The sequence below is a fragment of the Panthera tigris genome, chromosome C2, assembly GCF_018350195.1.
Source record: "Panthera tigris isolate Pti1 chromosome C2, P.tigris_Pti1_mat1.1, whole genome shotgun sequence".
NCBI classification, from domain to species: domain Eukaryota; kingdom Metazoa; phylum Chordata; class Mammalia; order Carnivora; family Felidae; genus Panthera; species Panthera tigris.
This window is the reverse complement of record NC_056668.1, coordinates 149,691,297-149,719,217: the sequence shown is the minus strand read 5'-3', so window position 1 is coordinate 149,719,217 and position 27,921 is coordinate 149,691,297. Positions and strand designations below refer to the sequence as shown.

At 42.8% G+C, this 27,921-nt stretch overlaps 1 protein-coding gene across 2 annotated transcripts in view; it reads left to right on the top strand.

The window, feature by feature from the left end:
* The window catches only part of LOC102962809 (myosin VIIA and Rab interacting protein), a 370,133-nt gene that overhangs the window by 133,970 nt on the left and 208,242 nt on the right, over nucleotides 1-27,921 (top strand). For both annotated transcript variants that reach the window (XM_042957165.1, XM_042957164.1), the window contains exon 3: nucleotides 19,333-19,554. In XM_042957165.1, coding sequence (XP_042813099.1) covers nucleotides 19,333-19,554 — 222 coding nt within the window. The remainder of the gene's footprint in view (nucleotides 1-19,332; nucleotides 19,555-27,921) is intronic.

Below are 27,921 nucleotides of genomic sequence, written 5' to 3'. Positions count from 1 at the left end.
AACTTCTATACTTTCATTTTATGCCCAGATTTCTCCTCTGCGTTTCAGATCTCTGTGTCTTCCTACAGAACATCTCTGTTCCAATATTTTCATAGCTATTGGTAGCGTCCCACCCAGGTCCCGGTCACTGCCAGGCCTACCCATCCCCCAGCTGCTGTAGCCCGTTTTCCAAACAACTGCCCTCTACCTAATTGGACCTGCCTCCTTTTTGCCTCTACCCCACCCCAAGGGAGGATCTCTGCCAGCTCCCAGGTGACATGGGGTCATGCTACGACATGGGATGACTTTGGAATGATTCCTGCTGCAAAGCACCCATGGGATCAGGCTGCAGAAGACTGCTGAGACCTTGCTCTTGCCCTGTCCAGTTTATCTTACATCCCGTGTCCTGAGGGAAGTATTTTCAAGAGAATCGTCATCTCAGACTCTGCTTCTGGAGCCTGGGCTAACACAACTGTGATATTGACAGCTCAGAATTACTATATCTAAATGTCCCCCACCTCCTCACATCTTATTGATGTACACAAACCTTGAGTGCACCCAGTTAAAATCGGTGTCTCTCAGTCAAGTTACAGATTGTACTGTATTTCATGGTCCAGTCAGGTTTCTTATAAAGAGTTGGACCAGGCTGATGGGGAGGTCCAGGTGTTACCTTCTCCAGATGGGAAAACTGAGATTCTAAGAGGGTATGTACAAGGTACACGTTGCAATGATTTCTCGAACTAGAAATGCAGTTTCCTTCATTGACATAATTACAGAGATGGAATGCTATACTTTGGATCTCTGTCACGTGTGATTTCTCCCTTTGGAACTCACCATCCAAAGCAACTGAAGTTGTTGGACATATATTCCTAGACTGTACAACTTTAAAGCTGGAAGGGAACTTAGAAATTACACAAGAAGCAAAACCAAATGCTAGCTCGCACTGTCTTACATATCTATGAGCAGAGCAGACGTCATTAATCAAACATGGCACTCTTTTCCAGAGTGTTTAGATGTGCTCTCAGAACCCATCTTAATATGGTCTTAATAAAGCTTCCAGATGACCACTCCCAGTCCATGAGATAGATACATAGGGAGATACAGACAAAGACACAAACTGAAACAAATATATAAACTGAACTTATTCATAACCTTTATCGGGTTCGATCCCTTTGTTGAATATCTGAGCAAGCTGGGTTCTGATTAAGATAAGTGACTTTCCCAGGGAGAGGCAGACTATTGGCAGACAAGTCAGTTCTCAAACCTAACCCTACAGACTAATGACTGTGTTCTTTTGGATATCTTCTATACATACTTGCATCTCTGCTCCTTTTGTTTGAATACTTAACCACCAGAAGTTTTGCTGATGAAGATACGTGCATAATTTCCAAATTCCACTTAATCAGGTTGATTTTCTGGCAAACGGTAGAGAATCTGAGACAAAAGACATACAATTCTTTTCCCCTGAATGTGAGTAGTGTTGGACAAGGGAATTATTTACTCTGGGAATTTCCAGATGGGGCCACGTTTTGCGAGTTGTTGAGGGGAAGAGTGTATTTGATTTTTAGTTTAGCAGATTAAAATCCATTTTATTTCGGGGCGCCTGGGTGGCTCAGTCGGTTGAGCGTCCAACTTTGGCTCAGGTCATGATCTCACAGCTCGTGTGTTCAAACCCTGCGTCAGGCTCTGTGCTGACAGCTCGGAGCCTGGAGCCTACTTTGGATTCTGTGTCTGCCTCTCTCTCTGCCCCTAACCCACTCGCATCCTGTCTCTATCTCTCTCAAAAATAAATAAATGTTAAAAAAATTTTTTTAATCCGTTTTATTTCTCACCACTTAGCCTAACGAGTAATCACCTTATCGAAGCTTTTTTGTTCATTTGTCTTTCACTAGTTTGTGACCATTCGTTTGGAGTTGGGTGTTCCTGTGAATTTTCATGGTCCTTTCAGGTAACAGTAAATTCCAAACGGGAAGACATGAATTTTTCATGCAGTGAGTTCTAACACAGTTGAGACCTGTGTGAACTTTAAACTGGAAGCTTTCTCTTTGCCCTGTGAAATGTGTCAGTCCTAGCCCAGCAAGGTGTGTATGGATTACCGTTTTCTGTCCCTTCCCCGAGGACACCCCTCTTTGGCCACTGTGTTACTACATTACCGACACTCTGACTGATGTCTTAGTTTCGTCCACGACTGTTTTCCCCCTTTTTCCCTGACTATTGATGTGCCCCAGTCCTCAGCACTCTGCTTTTGTTCTTTCACCCTCAGAAATATCCTCCCAGAGGCCCGGTGTGCTTTCTTGTCACCTGCTACACTCGGTCACTTCGTGTTCTATTCATTGCTTGGAGTTAGTGAGCCAGACCTAGACTCACCATATGCTCGCCCGTCCTCAACGTGACTGATTTCTTCATGCACACGGCAAGGGCCTTTGTCAGTGAGCCATGAAAGCTGAAGACAGTGGTGGTCTTTGGATCCCCCATTTCCTATATCCTGATATTCTAGGCCCCAGATCCCCTCGGATGTTTTTGTCACGACGTGACTCACACCCGTGTCAGCCCTTCAGCTCCCACCGCCACCTCCCTGGTCCAGGCCTGGGCGGGATGAGCCCTTTGTCCGCTTCCCTCCCAGCATTCATGCCTCCTGCAGGCCATGGAAGTGTAGCAATCCTGGGATTCCTAGAAGAGCTCACTTCCAGCTGTGATGCCTTTAACATCAGGGACAACCAAATCGATAAGGTGGTTATAAAAGATAAATAACATGAGAAGAAGGAAGGAAATGATCGCAAATAACAGTACACGTCACCCACCTGGTGATCCGTGCTAGAAACCCGTTTGCCATCTTTGGCTTCTATGAATCCCAACGTTCTATGAGGCCTACTTTTTAAAAATTTCTCAAATTAGTTTCTTCTTGAGTCCCACTGCCTTGGTTTTCATTTATAGTCTCAGCCTCAGTAACCATCCCTGCGACAAAAGTCTCAGCCAGCTTCCCTCCCCTAAGTCAGCTAGCACCTTCTAATCTACTCTCTTGGGTCAGGACTTCCCTTTTTGAAGCAGATTTCACCTTGGTGAAGACCATCATTGTCTTCTTTTTATTTACTTTTACAAATCTTTTTTTTTAAGTTTATATTTTTTGAGAGAGAGAGAGAGAGAAGAGAGAGAATGAGTGGGGGAGGGGCACAGAGAGAAGGAGAGAGACTCCCAAGCAAGCACTGTCAGTGCAGGGCCCAGTGCAGGGCTCGAACCCATGAACTGTGAGATCATGACCTGAGCTGAAATCCACAGTCGGATGCTTAACTGACTGAGCCACTCAGTCGCCCCACAAATGCTCATTCTTTCCGTAGCTTCCAAGGCCCTTTAAGACCAGCCACAAGCCCTCACCTCTGGCTTGTTCTCCTCCCTCCATTTCTTACTCCAGACACCAAACCAACAACTCCCTCCTTCTCAGACTCTGTTCAGTGATGTACCTGCACTTTTGTGCAAGGTGGCCTCCCCACCTACAATACCTTCTTCCAAATACCACAGGGTATCATTACATGTGGAATCATAAAGAAGATCACTCGTAGAAACTGAGAATAGAAAAGTAAGGGCTGAGTGTCGGGGAAATAGGGAGAGATTGGTAAAGGATACAGCCTTCTAGTAATAAGATTAATGGTTGTACTCTGAGGCTCTAATGTACAACCAGGTGACTGTAGTTGATAATAATGCGGTGCATAATTGAAATTTGCTGTGAGAGTGGAACGCGAGTGTTCTCACCAAAAATAGAAATAATAAAATAAAATACAGGTTAACATATGAGGTGTTAGACATGTTAATTAACTCAGTGGTTGAGAATCCCCTCACAATGGATACTTACAAATATTATGTTGTACACTACAAATATATTGCAGTTTTGCTAATTATACCTCGGTAAAGCTGGGGGGAGATCTCCCTGCATCCTCCTGCTGGCAAACTCCTGTGCATCCTTCCAGACCTAGCTCAAGCCCCCCAGCTTCTATGAGACCAAACTCCATCTCTCCCCGTCTGCTGCCTGCAAATTTATACCCTTGTCTGTCGCACCTCGGACATTATCCTGTAGCTCCCTGGTCTTTGTATTGTCTCCTCTTCAAGGCTGTGAGCTATGACTTACTTGATGTCCCCACAACCTGGCAGAGAGCCAGACACAGAATGGGAGCTTTAACCATGTTGGGTGAATGAATGAATGAATGAATGAATGAAGAATGAATTTTCCAAGAATAAAGAGGAATGAACTAAATAATTTCCTTTTTGTTGGAGACATGTGTAAAGTATATTTTTAGAGTGTGAGTTAGCATAAGTGGTAGAAATTATTCAGATTAGTTAGAGATACTCTATTTTGGCAAGAAAACCTTTTTGAACATTCATATGGGATTAGTGAACACAACAATTAGTGTCTCTAATAGGTGATAGAGACATGTTTTGAACTGACATATTTTGAGATGTTTTTTAAAGTTCCTTTTGTATTTGAATCCATATATTTAATTGTGTTTAATACCAGTTTATCCTTACCTAGTATTACTTAACTTTTAGAGACATGATAGTTTCAACAGTTACACCTGTTTAAATTATTCAATTGAGTTTATTTCTAAAAATAGAATTTGTACTTCTTTACCTATACCTTTTGAATTTTCTTTTTTTTTCTTAACGTTTATTTATTTCTGAGAGAAAAAGAGAGAGAACGAGCACAAGCAGAGGAGGGGCAGAGAAAGGGGGAGACCCAGAATCCAAAGCAGGCTCCAGGCTCCGAGTTGTCAGCACAGAGCCCAACGTGGGGTTTGAACTCACCAACCATGAGATCATGACCTGAGCTGAAGTCAGATGCTTAGCCAAGTGAGCCACCCAGGTGCCCTACCTTTTGAATTTTCTGAACCGGTGTTGCCTTTGGTCCAAGGCGAACTGTTTTGTGACCAGTCCCACCAGGCAGTGATTAAATTTCAAGTGAAGGGTGATCATTAATGACACGAGCAGACAGGTGACCGGCTACGGGACCTTGCACGTGTTAGTTTGCACCTATTTACCTGCCTGTGGGATGAGAAGGGTTGTGCCAGAAAATAAGGTTTTCCTTGAGCGCACACATTCTGGATGTGGAGTGTCAGTTGCAGGTATGGTAAAGGCATCCAGGAAAAGCTGGGAATACATCAAATAATATACTTTATATGTAGAATAATTACTTTCCCGGGGCCGCTCTGATTTTTCTGACTTGCAGTTTTGGTACTTGTACATGGTCTGCAACCGGCTGCACACATCCTGACACCATCGTAACCATCACATTGTCATCAAGTGCTCACGTGGGCAAGCCACGCTTCTAGATGCCCTGCAAGCAAAGGATTCCACTCATGTCCACGGGTTGCTCATCATTCAAGTACAGAACACGGCACCTGCCAGCACCCTCTAGAAAGCAGCCTGAGTGAAGTGTGGAGGCCCCTCCTTCTTTGCCTCAAAAACGTTTTGGAGGGATCACTTCTGCCAAAGGCCTCACACATAGCAGGCATTTCGCAAAGGTGACTGCCATTCCTTTTATGGAAGCGTGACTGAAGAAAGGAAGTCTTGACTTCCCTTTTGCTCTGGGATGGGAGATGTCAAAGAAATATAATATTTATCTTATTTTTTTAATTTAAGTCCAAGTTAGGTAACATATAGTGTAATAGTGATTTCAGGAATAGAATTTAGTGATTCCTCACTAACATATAACACACAGTGCTCATCCCAACAAGTGCCCTCCTTAATGCCCATCACCCATTTAGCCCATTCCCCCATCCACCTCCCCTCCAGCACCCTGTTTGTTCTCTGTATTTGAGTCTCTTTGGTTTGTCTCCCTCTATGTTTTTATCTTATTTTTGCTTCCCTTCCCCTGTGTTCATGTGTTTCATTCCTTAAATTCCACATCTGAGTGAAACCATATGATACTTGTCTTTCTCTGACTGACTTACTTTGCTTATTATTAGCACAATACAGTCTAGTTCATCCACATTGTTGCAGATGGCAAGATTTCATTCTTTTTCATTGCTGACTAATGTTCCAGTGTGTGTGTGTGTGTGTGTGTGTGTGTGTGTGTGTGTGTCTATATATATATATATATATATATATATAGACACACACCACATCTTTATCCATTCATCAGTTGATGGGCATTTGGGCTCTTTCCATACCTCGGCTATTGTCAATAGTGCTGCTATAAACATTGGGGTGCATGTACCCCTTCAAATCAGCATTTTTGTATCCTTTGGGTAAATACCTAGTAATGTAATTGATGGGTTGTTGGGTGGTTCATTTTAATTTTTTGAGGAACCTCCACACTGTTTTCCAGAGTGGCTGCACCAGTTTGCATTGCCACCAACAGTGCAAAAGAGAGCCTCTTTCTCCGCATCCTAGCCAACATCTGTTGTTGCCTGAATTGTTAATGTTGGCCATTCTGACAGGTGTGAGGTGGTATCTCATTGTGGTTTTGATTTGTATCTCCCCGATGATGACTGATGTTGAGCATCTTTTCATGTGTCTGTTAGCCATCTGGATGTCTCCTTTGGAGAAGTGTCTATTCATGTCTTTTGCTCATTTCTTCACTGGATTATTTGTTTTTTGGGTGTTGAGTTTGATAAGTTCTTTCTAGATTTTGGATACTAACCCTTTGTCTGGTATGTCATTTGCAAATATCTTCTCCCATTCTATAGGTTACCTTTCAGTTTTGCTGATTGTTTCCTTCGCCGTGCAGAAGCTTTTTATCTTGATAAAGTCCCAATAGTTCATTTTTGCTTTTGTTTACCTTGTCTCTGGAGATATGTCAAGTAAAAAGTTCTTGCAGCCAAGGTCAAAGAGGTTTTTGCCTGTTCTCTCCTCTAGGATTTTGATGGCTTCCTGTCTTACATTTGGGTCTAAGAAATATAATATTGTAAGAGGCTTTACAAAATGTTTCTGTGAGTTTTCCAATAGTTTCCTTTTTGTATTCAGATTTGGAGAAGGTAGTTCACTATGTAGTATGAAAGGGGAGACCCAGGTCAGGAGACTCAGCTGTGCATGAGCATTAGGGGGGTAAGTGCCTTAACATCTATGTCTCATCACCAGTGAAACTTGGCATCTCTCCGCAGGCTGACCTAAACAGTGACTTCTTCTAGATGGAGAAATCAAATATTCATAGAATTGAAATAGGTGTTCACACACAGTGCACGATGCATTAAATGTCAGAATACGTGTGATGGTCTGCAATGTAGAGATTTTCTGAGCCTGTGTCCAGCCCAGGTAAATGAGAGAGAATGAAGCCTGGAACATTTCTGTTCCATTCACAACAGCCTGGAGAGTGATGACAGTTCCACTTCTCATGGGAGAGTTTTCTTGCTCAAGGTCAGATCTATATCAACTAGCTGAACAGCAGGAAGAAAATTCTCTAAGGAAAAAGTGTCTGTTTCTGTGGATGCGATGGCCTGCAGCTTCGACTAGCTGCAGAAGCGGGCCTGTGCTCAACCACAGAGAAACTTTTATTTGCATATATTTGAATGATGAGTAAGAACCTTCCAGATACTGAAATAGTCTCTCTTATTCAGAAATAAAAAAGAAGAGTCCTATCCGTTCCCTCATTATATGTGTTTTGCGTTCTTTTAACTTTCCTCTGGTGCTTTCCCTTCGGTGAATTGTAAGCAGCAGAAAGCAGAACGTCTTGACCTGCGTAATCAGAATTCACAGATGCAGAGTAAGAGTTGGTCAGGTGTTTGGTTGTTTTGTATACGGGTTCTCCATAATGGTGGAAGCCTAAGCAATTGATCGTCCGGAGGTTTTTATGTTCCCCTGGCCAGCGCTCTTGTTTGACTGTAATCTCCAGCCCGGTGGCAGAACTTGCTTGGAAAGAAAAAATACACACCGAAACACGCAATCCAGGCCAGGCCTTCCGTGCCGGGGAGGAAGGAAGCCACCGGTGCCCTCCTCTCTGAGGAACTCATTGTCCTGTAGAAGGGACATGAACAGATGATTAAAATCCAGCGTGGCGAGTGCCCTGAGAGAGTGAGACACAAAGTGCTAGTCATGGGAAGGCGACACCTGAAGTGGGTCTGGAAGGAGAAGAAGTGTGCCGGGAAGGTAGCGGGGGAAGACACCCCACGTGGGGGAGAGAGCACAAGCCGGCGTAGGGACAGACTGGTCTTTGCAGCTCAAGGGAGTGCCATACGGTCAGAAGTCATCATCACGCCTCTCTCAGTAGTGGTGAAGGGCAGCCACGTGTGTTTTCGAGGCTGGTCACTACGTATTGTTGCAGGGGGCTTGGAGTAGATAGAGTCTGATGCGGTCGTGCAGGCTGCTGAGGCTGAGGGCCCAAGCTAAGGGGAAGTGTGTTTAAGGGGGATTGTAGTGGCAAAATGGACAGGATTCGGTGTGCAATTACAAACAAAAGTAAGGAAGAGTCGGGGATGGCTCTGAGGATTCCAGAGGGGCCTCGGGATAGACGTTAGTGCTCTTTGGGGAGATATCTGGGGAAGGAAGTAACAACTATAATTTCAGAGAGTCGGAGTTCAGTCTCACCTAAGGTGACAACCTGGAGATCTTGGCTGCTCCAAACCCTAATCTGAAGCTTAGGAGACCAGAGGGGACCAAACGTGTGAGAACTACCAGCACATGAGCGTCATCTGTGATGCACGTGGGGCTCCATTTCTCAAAGGGGGAATGTAGAAGAAGACGAGGCAAAAGGAGCAACCTCTGAGGAAGACGTAATGAAACGTGAATTAATCTGGAGAGGAGATCCGTAGCCAGAGAGCAGGGTGGTCAAGAGAGCCGATGTCAAGAAGGTCAGATGGAAGGGGGACTTCAAAAAACTCTCTGGATATGACAGTGTGTGACTTCCACTGTCTGAAGATGTGTCAGTCAGGGTCCCATCAGAACAGAAGCCCTCTTAATATTTCATACAGAGGCTTTTAAATTCAGGAATTGGCTACAAAAGTATTGGAAGAGATCATAGAGCAACAGGAAGAAAGCGATGTTCCCCAGAGATCAGTCACCATAGGCGCTGCTTCTGCCTGGAGGGCTGGGTGGAGAAAAAAAGAAAAAGTGTAACTCAGATCCCGCAGGCCTGCACTTGATGGAGTCACTGCTGTTGTCACCTTGCTGCTGAAGGAGCGCCCACTGCAAAAAGGAGACCAAGGAGCCACATTCACCGACGGTCACCTGCCTCTACTGTAACATAAAGCAGAAAAATGGCGTCTCCCTCCCACCTTCCGGTCTCACACAAATGCCTCCCATTGGCAGAGTCCAACCAACACCAGCAGGCAAGTGGGTCTAGGAGATGTAGTTTCCAGGCTTCCCGCCCCCTTTGCTACCTGGAGGAGGCCATGAAAAAGCAAGAAAGAGGCATAGTTCCAACAGCCAATACCTGGGAGAGGGGACTAAGGCAACTGTTTTTATATACTGGGTGTGCTATTAATTCTCTTTTATAGAAATGATGGTATGTGACATGTGCCAATTTTTACAGGACGTGTTTCATGAAGTGAGGCACGATGTCTTGTTTTCTTTCTATTCCTAGCGCCTGGATTAGTAGGTGCTCAATAAGTGTGAATTGAGTGAATAATTGGCAAGCTGAGCAATAGTGTCTGTGACCATGAAGTGACAGCTCATAGCTATGGGTCGGAACTCTGTCTCTTTGATAGAAAGCAAGTGACATATGCCATCCCTTCTCCCTGCTACACCTACACGTGACAGACACGGCTAACTTATCATGACTCTCTAGCTCCATTGAGCCTGTGTGCCTCCTCTCAACACATGGTGCTTCACCATCTACCAACCAATCAGAGTTGGCGTGGCAGTGGACAGAGAAACCATAAAATGTTGCTAAGCTTTTCAGATGTCCGTTGTAGTTGGGAGGGGGCTAGACCAGATGTTGGATGCCATTGCTAAAAACCAGACTAACCACGGTCAACGTCCTTAGTCATTTGGAACAGGCAACTCAAAACCACGAGATGTCACTTTGCACCCACTGTTCCCTGTACTCGAGCAACAAGTGAGTACTGAGCATTCTTGTCCAGATATGAGCACAAAAACCTTCCTGACATACAAACGAGGTGACTCAATGTTACAGATACTCAGACCACTGGGTTTCTTGCTAATCCAAATGAATAACTACTATTTGCTTATTGTTGCTTTGCTCATTTAAAATCTTGAGGCAACTCTAGAAAGTAGAAATTGTTACTGCCACTCAAAAAGGATGGGGCTGTTGGTAAGTGGCTGAGCTCAGCTACGCCCTCCAGCTTCTGACCCATCCCTCTTTCCCACATGGCTGACCATTTGGGGCCTGGTGCTTCCCAGGACATGTCAAAGCAGGTACCTGGTCTTGCATGATTCTTGGTTGATTCTGCAACCAGCTGCTGCAAGTTCTCCTGTATAATTCTGTTTGATGTCTTTCTCCTTGAGGTACTACAGGGCATAGAATGTGATAAATGAGAGATGGTTCCAGAAAAGGGCATGCTACTCCTCCACTCAGCCTCTGGTTCAAGACACTCCATTTGCTTAGAACAAATTCTGGAGGGTTTGGTACAGTTTTCTTATTAGATACTCACTTTTAAAATGCCATTGGAGTTTGCAGCCCTGTGTATCAGGAAACAAAACTCATCAAGCTCAAGTGATCCTGTGGATTGACTTCACAGAGCTCTTTTGATCCCCAAAGAGTTTCCTTCCTGGATGTTTCATCCCATTTAATTTAGTGTCTCTGAAATATCAATAGAAGCTGGTCAATTGCTGAGACTGTTCTTATGTTGTTTACAGATGTCAGAGCTGTCAATGACTTAGCTTCTGCTCTAAATCTGAGAGCCTAGAGAACAACATCTTCATGCCTTAAGGGAAAAAAAAACAAAAAACCTCTACTTGTTTTCCTGTAAATACTTCGGCCAGCCAAGTATAACTGATCAGCTGGCCTGATGTAGCATCCCCTTCTAATTCTGGATTTAGCCTCCCCCATCTGCCCATTACTTAAGCAACAAATAAGTATTGGGCACTGTTATGCAGACCAGGTAGTCCTGCTCATATCCTGGCAGTGTTTAAGCCAGCTCAGGACACCTGAAAATTGACCTGCAAACACTCCTGAGTTGTTATGGAAAGATGTTTATGATACATTGCTGTTAAGTGAAAAATGAAGTTATAAAACCATACATAAATTTCCAGCTCTAGTAGCAAGGTAGGATAAGCTAGTGCAATCCTTCTTTGTCCAAAAAACACTAATAAAATACAAGATTTAATATGAGAAAGAGAAGATATTTGCAAATCATGTGTCTGGTAAGGGACTTATGTCCAGAATATATAAAAAAAACTCTTATAAACAACAACAAAAAAAGCCAAATAAATTTATCTTCTTTTGTTTTAATTTATTTTTTAAGGTTTATTTATTTTTGTTTTATTTATTTTTGAGAGAGACAGAGAGTGCAAGCAGGGGAAGGGCAGAGAGAGAGGGAGAGAGAGACAGAGAGAGAGAGAGAATCCCAAGCGCCTGGCTCCACACTTTCAGCCCAGAGCCCGACGCTGGGCTCAACTCATGAACCATGAGATCATGACCTGAGCCGAAACCGAGAATCAGATGCTCAACCAACAGCTACCCAGGTGCTGCCCCAATAGTCTAACTTTAAAGAGGGCAAAAGGTTTGAATAAACTTTTCTCCAAAGAAGATGTACCACTGGCCAACAAGTACATGAAAAAGTGTTCCACGTTATCCGTCATTAGGAAAATGCAATGGAAACCTCAATATGATACCACCTCACTGTCCCTAGGATGGCTATAATTAAAAAGACAGACAATAGCAAGCGTCGGTGAGAATGTGGAGAAACTGGAACCCTCATGTATTGCTGGTGACGATGTAAAATGATGTAGTGATTTGGAAGAGAGGCTGCTGTCTTAGAGGCTTCAACATAGCGTTACTATACGACCCAGCAATTCCACCCCCGGCATTCCAAATATGGATTCACACAGAAACTCGCACACGAATGTTCACAGCAGCATGGTTTGTAATAGCCAAAAGGCAGAAACCGCCCAGATGACCATCAGTTGTATGAACGGGTAAATAAAATATGGTGCATCCACAAATGGAATATTCTTTGGCAGTAAAAAGGAATGAAGTGCTGATACGTGCTACAATATAAATGAACCTTGAACATGTGCAAAGAAAGCAGCCAGACACAAAAGACCACATATGGAATGATTCCATGTGTAGGAAATGTCCAGAGTAGACAAATCCATAGAAACAGAAAGTAGGCGAGAGGTTGGCAGGGGCTGGGTGGGGAGGCCAACAGTGGGGAGTGGCCGCTTGATTGGTATGGGGTTTCTTTCGAGGATGAGGAAAATGTTCTGGAATTAGATAGTACTGATGGTTACACACCTTTGTGAATGTACTAAAAACCACTCAAACCGTTTAATAGGGTCAATGTTATGGCATGTGGAAGTATATCTGAATTTTTTTGAAGTCGGGGAAAAGTAAAAAGGGAAACTCCCAGAGGGTGGAAGTAAAGAGGGAAGTAAAACCAGAGTGGTGAGCCTAGTCAGAAGGGAAGGAAGGGGCTACAGGCTCTGACGGCTAGTGACTGCAGTGTTAATTTCTGTACGGGGGCAGGAGATGTGGCTTGAGCCTTTGGAGGACAAGCAGATGGAAATGAGACACATGTATAACATTCAGCATTGGAGGGTTTCACTCTTAGTGAGGGGGGCACCCGGGAAATTTCTACTCACTGGCTTACGGGAACTACAAAGCAGGTGACCTTTGCCTAGACCCCTGGGTGGAAGAAAAGAACTCTCCATTAAGAAATCAAGCCTCAAAGCCCCAATCCTGCAGTACACACAGGATTGAAAATCCGAACCTTATTATTCATGTGGCACAGGATTCTCCAAGGTGAGAAGTGAGTATGAACCTGGTCTGGAATCAATAACCTCTCTGTGATGCCTCGTGAAAGCAGGTGCATAGCCGCTCTGCCATGACACCTGCACAGAACAGGTGCACCACAGGAGGAGTGAGCTTGGCTGACGAGGACCGCAATCAAAGTGATAAACCGTGAAAGCAGAGACTTCACCCTGAGTAAGACTTAATAGACACATCCAGTAGAGGACTTAGCACTCCTTCTCAGAATTTAAGATAATGTAAGAATCAGGAAGAGGGTATAAAGGAAGTATGTTTAAAATAATTAAAAAGATTTAAAAAAATCAATAGAACTTGTATTGACTTGCACAAAAGAGAGAAGACAGGCAAACTTCAGTGGGAAAAAAATCAATACAACTTCTGGAAATGAAAGTTAAAGTCAGTAAAATTTCAAAAGAGTTAAACAATGGAGAAAACGTGAGTGAAGAAAGAATTTCTAAACTAGAAGCTAGAACTGAAATATGTGTCCTGAATGTATCTCAGAAATACAAAGAGATGACAGAAAGATTAGGAGGCATGGAAGAACAGGGAAGGCTTGACATAGAATTCCAGAAGGACTGATTAGAGAAAATAGAGCAGGGGACAACACTCAAAGTTATAATTGGAAAATTCTTTAAAATTAGTGAAAACTTTGGGGCTCCTGGGTGGCTCAGTCAGTTGCACATTTGACTTGTGATTTCGGCTCAGGTCATGATCTCACGGTTCACGGGTTCAAGCCCTACATAAGGCTCCATGCTGACAGTGCGGAGCCTGCTTGGGATTCTCTCTCTCTCCCTCTCTTTCTGCCCCCCCCCCAACTCATGCATGTGCTCTCTCTCTCAAAGGAAGTTTTAAAAAATACTATAAAATGAATGAAAGCTTAAAAAAAATTACCAACAGTTCCAAGCAGAACAATGCAAAAAAATCCTCTTTTAGACACTTTATAGTGAACACCAAACGGAACACCAAAGACAAAAACAAAACAACAACAGCAACAATAACAACAACAACAACAACAAAAACAAAATAAAAACTCTCAAAAGTAACCAGTGAGAAAAATGAGATTTCCTACAAAGGAATAATCAGACTAACAAACTTCATATTACAACTTTTGATGTCAGAAAAAAAAAAAAGGACTAATTCTTTTAATATTATCTGGTGCTTTTGGAAAAGAACTGTCAACTTAGGATTCCATACCCATTTAAAACATCATTCCACTTTAAGGATGAAATAGACACTTGCAGCAAATGAAGATTGCTCGCGTTTTCCTTGTGGGAAGAATTACAAGAAGTTCAGCAATTAAAAAAAAAATTAACAGGAGAGGAAACATCAGAGGCAAGAAGAAATGATGAACAAAGAAATCTGTAAATGTGGATAAATCTATACAAATGTCAACTTAAAAAATAGCAAATGAATTCTGCCTCTGGTATTGACGAAGTAATCTCCTATTGGACCAACCCTCTTGCAGATAAAAAGTATACTTTCTGGGCACAACACAAAACCATTTACTGCACAGCACCCCATTTGCAACCAAATCCAAGAGGTACGAGAGGGATGTTGCCACTTGGAGGAAGGAAATGACCCCAGAATTTCCTGTGTTCAGGGCTTTTCATCTGAGAGCAGGTCTCAGACTGCATCACAGGGGGTGGCTAAAACTATGGCTGAACAATATTAAGAATAATTTTTGCAGTTACAAAGCAAGATCGAACCCAAACACTCTCAATAATAACATAGACCATTAGAGGGAATTAACACGATGTTGATGAGGGGAAAGCTGTTAACAGTAGGTGTTAATCCCAATATGCATGGTAACCACTAAAAGAAGTAACAAAGAACATAAAATGCCAGATCATGCTTGGGAAAGCAAAGACAATGAAGAAAATCAATGTAATAGAAAGGAGAAAAGGAGAAAAAGAGGAAACAAATAACATTAGATAGAATTAACAGTAGATATAACAGTAGAAATAAATCCAAATGTATTAGTAATCTCAATATAAATGGTTTACACTTTCATGGGAAAAGAGATTCTCATACAGTATGAAAGTAGAAGATTCAGCTACATTCTGCTTATAATTATCCCAATCTGAAATATGATACATATGGTGAAAGTGAAGAGGTATAAAAAGATATACCCCGGCACACCATCAGTTTCAAAAATCTAAAATATTAACAAAATAACTAATATAGACTATACATATAAGACAGACTTTAAGACAAAAAGCATTATTAGGGATGAAGAGGGTTGTGTGTGATCACAAAAGGAATATTTCATTAAGTACATAACATTTATGAAACTTGATGCACCTCACATTATAGTCTTAAAAAACATGACATAAAAAATTAACTAGAATTGAAGAGAAATGGTAAATCCACAATTATAATGGGAGAATTTAATGTCTTATTCTCAATGGATAGGGAATAAATATTCTTTTCAAACACATATGGACTTTACAAAAATAGAGCTTGTAGTAGGCTATCGTGCAAGTCTTAACAAGTACCAGAGAATTCACTTCTTCCAGACCCTCTTCTCTGATAAAAATGTAAAAAAAAGTAAAGGTAAAAATCAATAACAAAATCCATATATTTGGAAATATGTTCAATTATTAAAAGTAAGTGTGTTTTACTTTTTTAAGGTTTATTTTTTAGAAGTTAGGGAAAAAACTATATGCAGAAAATCCTGAAGACTGAAAAAAAAACCTGATAAATGAATTCAGCAAAGTCTCAGGATACAAAATTATATACAGAAATCTGTTTCATCTCTACACAGTAGTAATGAAGTACCAGGATAAGAAGAAACAATCCCATTTAAAATTGTACCAAAAATAATAAAATATCTAAGAATAAACTTAACCAAGGAGGTGAGAACTACAAAACATTGATGAAAGAAGTTGAAGGCAACACAAATGCAGAAATATTCCATGCTCATGGATTGGAAGAATCAATATTGCTAAAATATCCATAATACCCAAAGAAATCTACAGGTCTAATGCAATTCCTATCAAAATACCAACGACATTTTTCACAGAACTGGAACACATACTCCCAAAATTTGTATGGAACCCCCAAAGACCCCAAAATAGCCAGAGCAGTCTTGTCTTGTAAAGCTAGAGGTATCACAATCGCAGATTTCAAGACAAAGCTGTAGTAATCAAAATAGTAGGGTACTGGCACAAAAATAGACCCATAGATCAGTGGAACAGAATAGAAAGTCCAGAAATGAGCCCACACTTATATGGTCAATTAATCTACAACAAAAGAGGTAAGAATATGCAATGCAGAAAAGACAGTATCTTCAATAAATGATGCTGAGAAAACTGGACAGCTACATGCAAAAGAATGAAACTACCATTTTCTTATGCTATATACAAAAATAAACTCGAAATGGATTAAAGATCTAAATGTGAGACCTGAAATCATAAAATTCTTAGAAGAGACCACAGGCAATAATTTCTTTGATATTGGCCATAGAAACATTTTTCTAGATATGTCTCCTAAGGCAATGGAACCAAAAGCAAAATTAAACTATTGGGACTACACCAAATAAAAAAAACTTCTGCATAGCAAAGGAAGTCATCAATAAAACAAAAAGGCAACCTACTGAATTGAGAGAAGATATTAACAAATGATAGGTATGTCCAACAAAGTGTTAATATCCAAAATACAGAAAGAAGTTAACAACACACTCCCCAAAACAAATAATACAAAATCTATTTCTGCCCATAAAAATGGGCAGAAACCTGAATAGACACTTTTCCAAAGAAGGCATACACATGGCCAACAGACACACGAAAGGATGCTCAACATCAGTAATCATCAAGAAAATGCAAATCAAAACCATGAGATCTCACCTTACACCTGTCAAAATGGCTGGAATCAAAAAGACAAGAAGTAACAAGTGTTGGTGAGGATGTGCAGAGAAAGGAACCCTTGTACACTGTTGATGGAATTGAAAACTGGAGCAGCCACTGTTGAAAACAGTATAAAGCTTCCTCAAAAAGCTACAAATAGAAATACCCTATGTCCCAGTAATCCCACTACTGAGTATGTACCCAAAGAAAACAAAAACACTAATTTGAAAAGATACACGCCCCCTTGTGTTTGTTGCAGCATTATTTATAATAGCCAAGATATGGAAGCAGCCCAAGTGTCTATTGATAGATGAATGGATAAGAAGATGTGGTATTTACATACAATGGAATATTACTCAGCCATAAAAAAGAATGAGATCTTGCCATATGCAACAACATAGATGGATCTAGAAGGTGTAATGGTGACTGAAGTAAGTCAATCAGAAAACAAATAACATATGATTTCACTTATATGTAGAATTTAAAAAACAAACAAAGAAAAAAGAGAAACAAAAAACAGACTCTTAACTATAGTGAACAAACTGGCGGCTACCAGAAGGAAGGTGGCAGGGCGGGGGTTGGGGGGGGAATGGGTGAAGGAGATTAAGAGCACCCTTACATGATAAGCAGTGATTAATGTATAGACTTGTTGAATCACTGTATTGTGCACCTGAAACTAACATAATATTGTATTTTAATTATACTTCAATTGAAAGAAGAAAAGAATAGAGCAAACTCAAAACCAGTAGAAGGGAGAAGTGGTAAAGGTGCGACTAGACTTTATTGCGGCGGAAAATAAATAAGCAACATAGACCAGCAACCAAATGCTAGTCCTTCATTTAAATTAATAAAATAAATAGACCTCACAACTTACTGATCAAAGGACAAAAAAGCTTAGGGTCAACTAAACAATATTTGGAAAGAAAAGGAGACATGATTACAAATATAGCAGTGGTCTTAAAGTCGTGAGAGAAATCTGTGAACCTCTTTATGCCAGCATTCTTGAAAATCGAAACAAAACAGACCATTTCCTAGGCTTCAAGATCAAAACAGTATATATAATACCATTTTAAAATAAGAAGGCAGGGGAGGGAGAGAGAGGCAACAGAAAGAGAGGGGATTGGGGAGAAGAAGAAGGAGAAGGGAGGGAAGCTAAAATAGCTCTGAGTAGTAGAATACAGGTAATTCTAATATTTGTCCTTTCTGCTTACCTGTGTCCTGGTTAATTTATTCCCATCCCTAATGTGTCAGGCAAGGGCAACTCCTATCCACGCAGCCATTGTTCACCATTTAGGCCATGGATTTTGAGAATTTGCTTCTGGTCGGGTGGGCCACGGAGGCCCCTGGAAAGAAAGGGGTCAGGAGGAAGCCTGGATGTGCAGAGATGGGACAGCATCATGGCTGGTGGTGGGCCTGGGGAGGCAGCCTACGGGCCAAGACGGTTGAGGACTTGAGCCCCATCTTCTCATTGTCTTCTCCATTGTGTGTCTCCTATAAAGACACTTCTCATTGGATTCGGGGCCCGCCAGGGTAATCCAGGATGATCACACCTCAAGACTGTTCACTTGATTACATCACCCTTTTCCCCAAATAAGGCACATTTCAGGCTATGGTGGTGGGAGCACGGACATACCTTTCGGGGGCCACCATTCAACCCACTGCAGGGGCTGTATGACTGAGAGGTTTATAGAAAAAGGAAGTACTTCTAAATGATGAAAGGTACCATATGGCATGTAGAAAAGACAAGTGCAAGACGGGAGAAAGTATTTGCCACATACATTGTAGATTTATCTGGAATGAACTGCACCATCACAGACTGAGGGTGGAAAAATGAGGTACTTTGCTGTTACTGTTTGTGGGCATCCACTTTTGTGGCAGGAAAACCACTCAAATTTGCCAGGTCACAGTAACTTGGCTACTTGCGGTCAGTTTTTCCTTAAGTAACTCGGCCTGTTTGGGGGCATCCTTGCCTCTCCGAGCTTCTCTTCCCTTCTCCCTGAGTGTAGACAGAAAGGCAGGCAGCGTGGTGTTTTGCATTCATATGGCTGGCCGTGTGCCCAGTATGACCGTGAGCTCTTCGGAAGAAAGGATTGTCTTTGATCCAGTTCTGAATCAGCAGTGCTTGGGATTTGCCCATCACCCGGGGAAGCTTTATTGACTTACATCGATTTGAAAGCTTTTAAAATCCCTGGGTGCGTTAGTTTCAGGGGAGGTTAAAGAGGACCGGGGCTGCATTTATCGTATTCCCAGCAGGGCTGTTGTGAGAATTAATGTTTTAGCATGGATGATCTCCTGCTCCTTTAGAAAGGCATTAATTAAGTGAAAGGTTTTATTTTTCAAGGATGTGCTTAGTTTTATGATAATTTGTATCTCAACCTACTGTCTGAAATAGAAGTAATGAGGCTCTCGGGCTTTCTCGTAGAGAATGCGACTCGCAGAAGTGCGCAAGAATTAATCCGCCAGTAGGGCTCCTCTCTGGATATGGCGTCAAGCAGTTGGTCTCTTGGAGTTTGTCGTTTGGAGGGCAGGTCGTCCAGGGCGGCGCGGCCCGTGGGGGGGGGCCCCCCGGGGCGGGGGGTGCTTTACGGAGAGAGCGTCCTGACCGGGTGCGCTGTTTCTCTTCTCCCCCCCCCCCCCCCCCACCTGCTGGCCCAGCGAGATGAAGCAGAAGCTGGCCGAGGAAGGCAGCAAGTGCAGCATCCTCTTGAAGCACCAGAAGTTCGTGGAGCACTGCTGCATGCGCTGCTGTTCGCCCTTCACCTTCCTGGTCAACGCCAGGCGCCGGTGTGCCGACTGTCAGTTCAACGTCTGCAAGAGCTGCTGCTCCTACCAGAAGCACGAGAAGGTGTGGATCTGCTGCGTCTGCCAGCAGGCCAGGTGAGTGGCCGAGTGGGCTCGTCAGGGGCCCGCTGGTGGCCCCGTCTTCCTTCAGCCGGGTGGGAGCAGCAGAGGCCGGCCGGGCAGGACGAGAGTCCTGACCGCGTGCCGTCGAGAGATGGCCCAGGCGCACGGGACGCCACGCGCCCTTCACAGAAAGAACGAGGGAGGGCGACGCTTCTTGTCCGGCCTGACCAGTCACCCCTTCGGCTGCGGGGGCACAGAGCACGGGGCCGCCAGCTCTAGGGTTTGGAGAAAGCTTCCCAGGAAACAAGAAATAAGGGCAGGATGGTAAAAGATGAAAAAGCAATGCTAACGTGAAAGTGGGGTGGGGATGATGGTCTCCACGTGAGGGAAACGGCTAGCGTGGAGTCTCACGGGGACACGTATTTCTATTCTTCCCTCAGTGACTGGCAGAGCGTCGGTTTGATACATTGAGTATTTGGAAACCGGTAAGCCTGATGAGCCAGGGTCTGGCGTTTGTCCTGTGGAATTCTTAAATCTTTGCTGATCCCAGCATCTGCCAGGCACATTCGTATTCATTGCGTCCTTCATAATGCCTCGCGCCGTGAGCAAGATGGGGTGTGGCCGGTCCCAAGAACACACACGGGAGCCCCTGCCCCCCTCATCTTTTCCTTCTTTCTTCCTGCTTCGTTTGTTCACTTCCATCCTTTAACGTATCAAGTCCCAGCATTTTCCCGTAAAGCTAGTTAAAGTGGATGACTGCCAGGCGCCCTTGGGATCGATTCCCAGGGAATCTGTCTCTGAGCTGTAGATACCAGAGATACCCACTGAAGCAAATGGGGTTTGTTGAGCACTCGTTACCCAGGGTGGGGTGCCGCCCAGGCTCTGCGTATGACTTTCAGAGCAAGGAATCCATCCGAGTCTCCATATAGCAGCTCCTTGGTAGGAGGAGGAGAAGCTCTGTGGCAACAAAGAGAAGGAGGAGACTTGAGTTGTACGTGAGCCTACGATTGAGAGTGGATGATGCAAAGAGGTACATCCTGTGCCTTCCCTTTCTCGGTAAAGTTGGGTTAAGGTCAAGTGCTGATAACAAGAGAGTTGCCTGTCGGAAGAGATTGTGTGCAACAGAAGTTGGAGACCCAGGCTTTGGAGCTGGGTTCTAATCATTGATTTGTGTACTTGCAACCAACGGGATCATTGTGTGTTTTGCTCCAGCCGTGCTCAACCTCACGTATGTAGATACGAGGAAAGTAGACGGCCGGGCTCTTCCTGGATTGGTGGCGGGGGTGGGGGGGTGGTGCGTTTCAGAACTTTAGGACAGATGCAAGGATACGGAGTTCAAGATATTTAAAATGTAGAAATTAAAACGATAGACTAATCTGGATGGTGAAGGAAGGAAAGTCAGAAAGGAGCTGTAGATGGTGGGAAGAGGACGAAGAGGTCAGTCAGCTAGAAGTCCCTGGTAAAGTTGAAGAACTGTGACCATGGGGGTATTTAGCAGAGAAAATTTTGTGTACGGGAAAAGCTGTTTGAATTAATGGTCTCTGAAGTGGATCCATCGGGAGGTGAACATGGGTATAGGAGGTTGAGGTCTAGCTGAGGAAGCCACGGAACTAGAAGACAGGTGCACACGGATTCCAAAGTGACCAGGTTGATGGCAGAAGTATGATGGTGATCCAGGTGACATAATCTCATTGAGCAAGGAGGAGGAACTAGCAGGCCGGGAGGCAATAGCAATAAGGAGTAGAAGAGTGTGGTGTGGCCGGATATCACAATTGTGTATCCGGGCGGGCGCCACACAGCATTTGGCTCAAACACCTGCCACGGCACCACAGCGCCGCACCCGTGTTCGTGACCAGCCTAGTCTGTGGCCAATACCTTCAACTCCATTTGGAGTACCAGAGCCCGGCGTGTAGGAGACACGCGCATCTCTGTGGGTTGAGTAACAGAACAGGACAATGTTCCAAAGCAGCCAAATGCATGGTACAGGTGAGACTTCAGGAATTTTAAAGAGAAGGGATCCAGAGAGTGTTGGGGCATTCTTTTTCTGGAAAACAGGGGGACCCCAGATGGTACTCAGGTTGGGAAGAGGCATCACAGGGCACTCTTGGACAGGGTGTGCCATGAGCCAAAAAGATCCCACAAGGTGTGCGGAGGGCCCGGGACAGAGCACTCTTGCAATGGCATGTAGAATTTAGGTCGGTTTAGGTGAAGAATTCGGGTTTGATCCCCAAGAGGTTGTGGCATCATTGAAATTCAAAGCATTGAGACTCTAGCAGTCATCAAAATATGCTATTCTGTACTATTCTTCATGTATTCATCTCCACACAGCAGGAAATACTAGCTCTTGCACGATCTTGTTTCTTTTCAGTTTTTCTCTTTTCCTCTTCTTGGTGGATCCGAAAAATCGCCACCTTTACTCAACAGCTAATAGCAATAAAACATGCAATCACAGCCTTTCAACCCCACATCCACCCCAAGTTGTGTGTATGGGTCTGTTATCAGCTCCAGTTGAATGGCACATTGCTTTCCTTAAACAGTAGTGATGTTAAGTGGGTTCTATACTGCCTCGGGATCATATCACTGATAAATGGAAGAACCTTGCCTTGAGAGCCAGTCTGCTGATTGAATGCTGTGCTGTTTCATTTATACTATTTCTAGATTGTCTCAAGGAATAGTCAGATATTGAAACATGAGCCGTAAATGGGCAGCAAATGGTTTATAAGACTATAGTTTAAATTTCCATTTTACATTTTGAGCCACCAAAAGAGGAGGCAGGAGGCTCAGGTGACCCCATTGACCTGAATCTTGTATCATTTTCATGTCAACATCGCGTGACAACTCCCTGAGTCTCAAAAGAAGGACGTCAGAAAATAAAGAACCCTTTGTAGAAGGGATACCTTGAAAGATATCCCAAAAACTAATGTAAATTTACTCCCATTAGTTTTTTAAAGAAGGGTGGGGATTCCTGAGAAGTCATCCACATTCAGTGCGTCTAGCACAGATAGAACACACCCACACTTGTTTAATCAAAGTTGGCAGAAAGAGGATCCTGAGGAGAAGTTGGGAATTTTTCTGTTTTAATCTTGTGTAACGTCACGTGGGGACATTTCTGGGAGTCTTAGGATTGTAATAATATTGTCTGAAATCAAAGGAGATGAAAAAGTGGAGCTTGTTCCCTGTTTTCTTCAAGTTCATCATAGGAACTCGTTTAGGGAAAAAATCCGTGATGCATGTGGCAGGTTTTTGCTTCTAGAAATTTCTCTAAGGCCCAGTGTGGTAGAGAAGTATGCCTGGGTCAAAGCACCTCAGATGTAGGACCTGTGGGCTGACAGTCTTTTTTTTTACATTTTGAAGGATGCCTCAGAAGAGTTTATTTTTCTGATGTACTAACAGGCTGTGTGACTCCTCATTGCCACACAACAGACACAGCTAAATTCATCATGTGAAGCATTTAAGGGCCACTGTGACTTGAATCATGTCTGAAAAATTTCTGACTAGTAACAGCTTTTAAACCCTGTCCAGTTTCTTGAAACAGGAAAAAAAATAGTTTACAAGAGATTACGGAGACTAAATACAGATTTTACCTGGCAAAAGCTGGTGTCATGCTGGGGGATGGCATCGTGGGCACTGTGCCTCCCTCCATGTTGTTCATTGGTTCCTCTACTCCTGGGGCAATCTGAAGTTCACCTCTTGGTCTAGAAGTGATTTATTTTATTTTGGATATTCTTCCAGTAGATTCACAGTCAAGCAGTGAGATTTAAAATCGCTGTATATGTCAAAATCTATGAAGAACACATTCCGTGTGTGTATGTGCGTGTGTGTGTGTGTGCACGCGCGTGTGTGTGTGTGTGTGTGAAATCTCAATGAAATGGTTGATAGCTCTGTGACATTGTAGAGGTGAGCACTTTGGTGAGGCCACATTTAGACCCATTTTTCACTGCCCACTGGCCATGATGTGCTTTTTCCCTTCCTATGTAAATTAATTTCATTTTTGTTGCATTGGTTTAATTTCAAGCTGTTTATCCAGTGGCTATACCATATGCATATGGAGCCATGAATGACTATAATGATAAGAATTCTGGTCCACAAAAAATTAAGGGGCTAAGAGTCGAGGGTAGACATTTATGCAAAAAAAATTAACAAATTGCATCAGAAATAAATGACTATCAGGCACCTGAGCCTGTCTCTGGTATAGTTCTAAATGAGCGATTTGGATTAGAAATGTAGGGTTCATCAGGGAGGACCCAAATTGTGTCTAGTCTCTGTAAAAATAGTAGAATCTGTAAATTCACCTTTCTTCTTTTTTGTCTCATGTCCTGGTGTTCTGTTTGGTTATTTATTACAGTAAAAATATTTCAATTTTAAATGAAAATTCCCTTTTAATGGTCATTGCTAAAATTATGATGCTGGTTAGTTCATCATCTGTTCTTTTGCTTCATATGTTTTGCATTAAAATATATTTTTTTTGTCAGTTTAGAATTTTTAACTTTGGGAAATTAACAAACCTTAGATGAATTTATTATAGAATGAATGATGGATTACTTATTTTAGAGATTATATAGCCAATTGGATACTACTGAATCATTCCATCATATACATATATATATATATATATGTATATACATATATATATATGTAAATTGATCTTCTCAACAACTTCTTGTATAGATTTATCCAAACACGAAAAATAAGGATGTAATAGTAGTTGCATTTGAAGAACTTCTACAGGAAACAAAACTTTCAGAATGAGCCCAGACCTTGCTTCCCAGCCACTGTCATTTGCGGTCCAATTGATTCAAGAACAACACTCCTATTTTCCTTGGGAACAAATTGGCTTCCTAGTTCTTTGCTTCATTATAAAAATTGTTCTCTCTGATTTTTGTCACTTTGTGCTATTATCTTTAACACAGACCAATTTGGGAGATTGTTGTCAGGGAGTGAGAAAAAAAATTATCCCTGGAATTGAAATCAAAACACATCTCCTCATTATGCTTGTGTCATTTGCCTTGTTTTTTTCTGAGACAACTTAAGGCTTCGTTTCTTTTCACTTGGAGCTGAATATCCTTTACTTCTACCTGATCATTTATTCCTTGGGTCATCACACAGTCCACATGATTCATAAACTAGCATTACTGACCTTTTGGTATAAACTCCACAGTATGTTTGAGAGATACCCCAGTGGATTTGCAATATCCCTGAGGAAGATACAGTAATATTAAAAATTCTCATCATATGATAAAGACATTCACAAGGGAGCAAATATTTGGAAAATATTGAACTTCACTAGAACGCAAGGGGGTAGAGATTTATGCTTCAAGTAGTTTTGTTTTCCTCATTAAATTAGTGATTTTTTTTCACCATTCTACTCAGTGTTGATGACGGTAGACTGAGAAAGGCACCCTTATCCATTGCTGGTGGAATCGAAATGGACATTATCTTTTACCGACACGTATCAAGAGCCTTTAGCATGTCCAAGCCCCTGAACCCAATCATTTCATTTTTGAATACTGCACAAAAATGAGGTGTGCTGAATTATTTGTAATACAAAAACAGAAGTAATCTAAATGTCCAACAGCAGAACAGTGGAAGAAAATTAGGGCATATTCAACTTAATAGATTATGATGAGGCCTTTAAAGTAGTGTATACATTGTATTAGCAAATACAAATTTACAAGGGTAAATTCTTACATTAAAACATTATATTAAAAACTGCAATGTAGGGGTGCCTGGGGGACTCCGTCGGTTAAGCATCCGACGTCAGCTCAGATCATGATCTCGCGGTTGGGGAGTTCGAGTCTCCCATGGGGCTTTCTGCTGTGATCACAGAGCCCACTTCAGATTCTCTGTCCCCGAGTGTGCTTACGCTCTCTTTCTCTCTCAGAAATAAATAAACATTAGAAAAAACTACAATGAAAAATGTGTGTACAATATAATTGCCATATAATAAAAGAAACAAAAAAGACTGAAAGGGAATACACTATCAATGCTGTTAACATTGGCATTGGGAGATAACATATGGATAAATCATTTTTCTCTTACCTCTATTTTCCAATAAGTTTCCAAATTTCCCACATTTTACGCATGTGCTTTTATAACCAGGTGTACATAAAGCAAACATGAAATCTGGGATGTGCTCCTTTCTCGCCTTCCCATTCCAAATCCTCTCGCCCATCACCCCAGTGCTGTTCCCCCAACAGCACCCTGCTTTCCACCACAGAGCTAAAACCACCCAGCTTCCCAGGGAAAATGGACCCGTCAAAGGGAACTTGTATTTTGAAGGCCCATATAACGGGCACTTTAGGTTACGGATAGCAGCCTGTCTATAACAGATCTCCACAGAGACTGTGACTGCAGCACTCAGACTAATCATTGTCAGAGTGACCTGAATCATGAGGCAGTTGGGAATTTGGAAAACTATAAATTGTCCCCAGTGAAAGCTAAGCATCTAAATTCTGGTCACTGATTTTTTACTATGAATAGATTAAATAACAAATATATCAAGAGTGCCTACTAAGGGCATGGGATTGAATTTGCCTTTTCAGATGAATTATTTCATGTAACCCTCATAAGAACTCTGAGAGAGGGCAAGAGATTAGCCCCGTTTTAGAGGCAGGGCGGTCTGAAATGTGGAATGACCAAGTGGCTAGCCAAGGTCACTTTGTCAGTCTCAAGTTCAGGAGTCTCCTTACAATCTCCCCAGGAATGCAGCCTCTGGGCCCCTCTCCTTCAGCTGCCCGGCAGGCCTCCTTGCTCAGCCAGCCACCTGGACCCTATTTTTAAGTCTGCAGAAGCAGGGGACAGCCTGTGCTCCCAGACGGTGTTAAAGGGATAGTGTAGATTTCAGTTCCTCTTGACGTGCGCATTTGCACTTCCTGTACAGCCAGAGCAGTGAGGACACACTGAGACACGGGAGGGAACATCAGGGAAGGAGGACAAGTGTGGTAGCTTCACAGCCCATGCCACCACACGGCACTCCCCTCCCGTTGGCCCTTTGGGCTCCTCACAGCCCCACTTACCTGAGATGTGTCACTCTAACGTGTATCCTATCTGTGCCATCAGGGTCGAGTGGGTACTGTATCCGTTGAATGACTGACTGAATCTCCAAAAGCCTGCATTTTTAGGGAAGATACAGACTATGACATTGTGTGACATTGAACATTAAGAGCATGAGCTAAATATTTGAGCTATTTTTGGTAAACCAGTGGCCTCTGAACACATCATTCTAACAGGTTTTAAAAAAGAAGATTTACTTTGATATAAAAAGTTTAGTAGGCTTTGATTAAATCTGCAGCATTCACAATGAGCATTTAGGATACATTATTAGGCTGACAACCATGGGTTTTATTAGTGTGTTTACATAAGGAGCTATGATGGCTAATTTTATGTGTCAGCTTGGGTAGGCCACGCTCGCCGGGTATTTGGTCAAACAATAGTCCAGATGTTGCTGTGAAGATATGTTCTAGATCAGATTGGCATTTAAATCAGTAGACTTGGAGTAGAGCAGATTACCCTCCATTATGTGTGAGCCCCTGAGTTGAAGGCCTTTCGAGAAAAAAGATTGATTTCCCCAAGGAAGAAGGAATTCTGTCAGCAGATGGCCTGTGGTCTCTAGCTGCAACAGCCACTCTTCTCTGAGTCTCCAGCCTGCTGGTCTACCCTAAAGAGTTGTTTTTTTGTTTTGTTTTTTTGACTTTCCAGCCTCCGTAGTCCTATGAGCCAATTTCTTAAAATAAATGTCTCTTTCAATAGATGATAGTAGATAGGTAGATAGATCGATAGATAGATGGATATAATCTCCTATTGGTTCTTTTTTTGGGGGGGTAACCTTAACTAAGAACGGGACCTTCAAGGAGGGCAGGACAATGGGAGATGGGAAGTGGAAAGGAGAGAAGTAAAATGGGACCCCTCATCATATATTGTCCAGCCTGGCCCCTGAGAGAGAGGGAGCCACAGGCAGAAGCAAAGAAGCCATTTTCACCATGGAACATGGGACTCAACAGTGTTGCTCTGCAGCCTAGGGCACAATGTATGATATAGACATGGGGAGAGAGGCACTGTCCTTTGAGGACAGAAGCTCAAGCACAAGAAGGATTATTGTCCCTGGTAGCGCTGAGGGGAGCTGGACAGTGATTTGGCATTTGCCCAGGAGAGCAGGGCTTGGCAGCAGAAATCCAGTGGTTTCTCTACAACTGGACGTTAGCAGGGGCTGGAAGGGGGACGCACCACTAGTGACTTCCTGCAAGACTTCCCGAGAACTCCAAAAAACACCTAGGAGACATACCGTGGGTGGAGGCTGATGTCCTGCTTCATCCAGGAGGAGACACAGAACCCATACCGTTGGAATTGTTATTAAGATGACCTTACATATGTGTTTCCCACAGGCACTTGGTGAAATTCGGG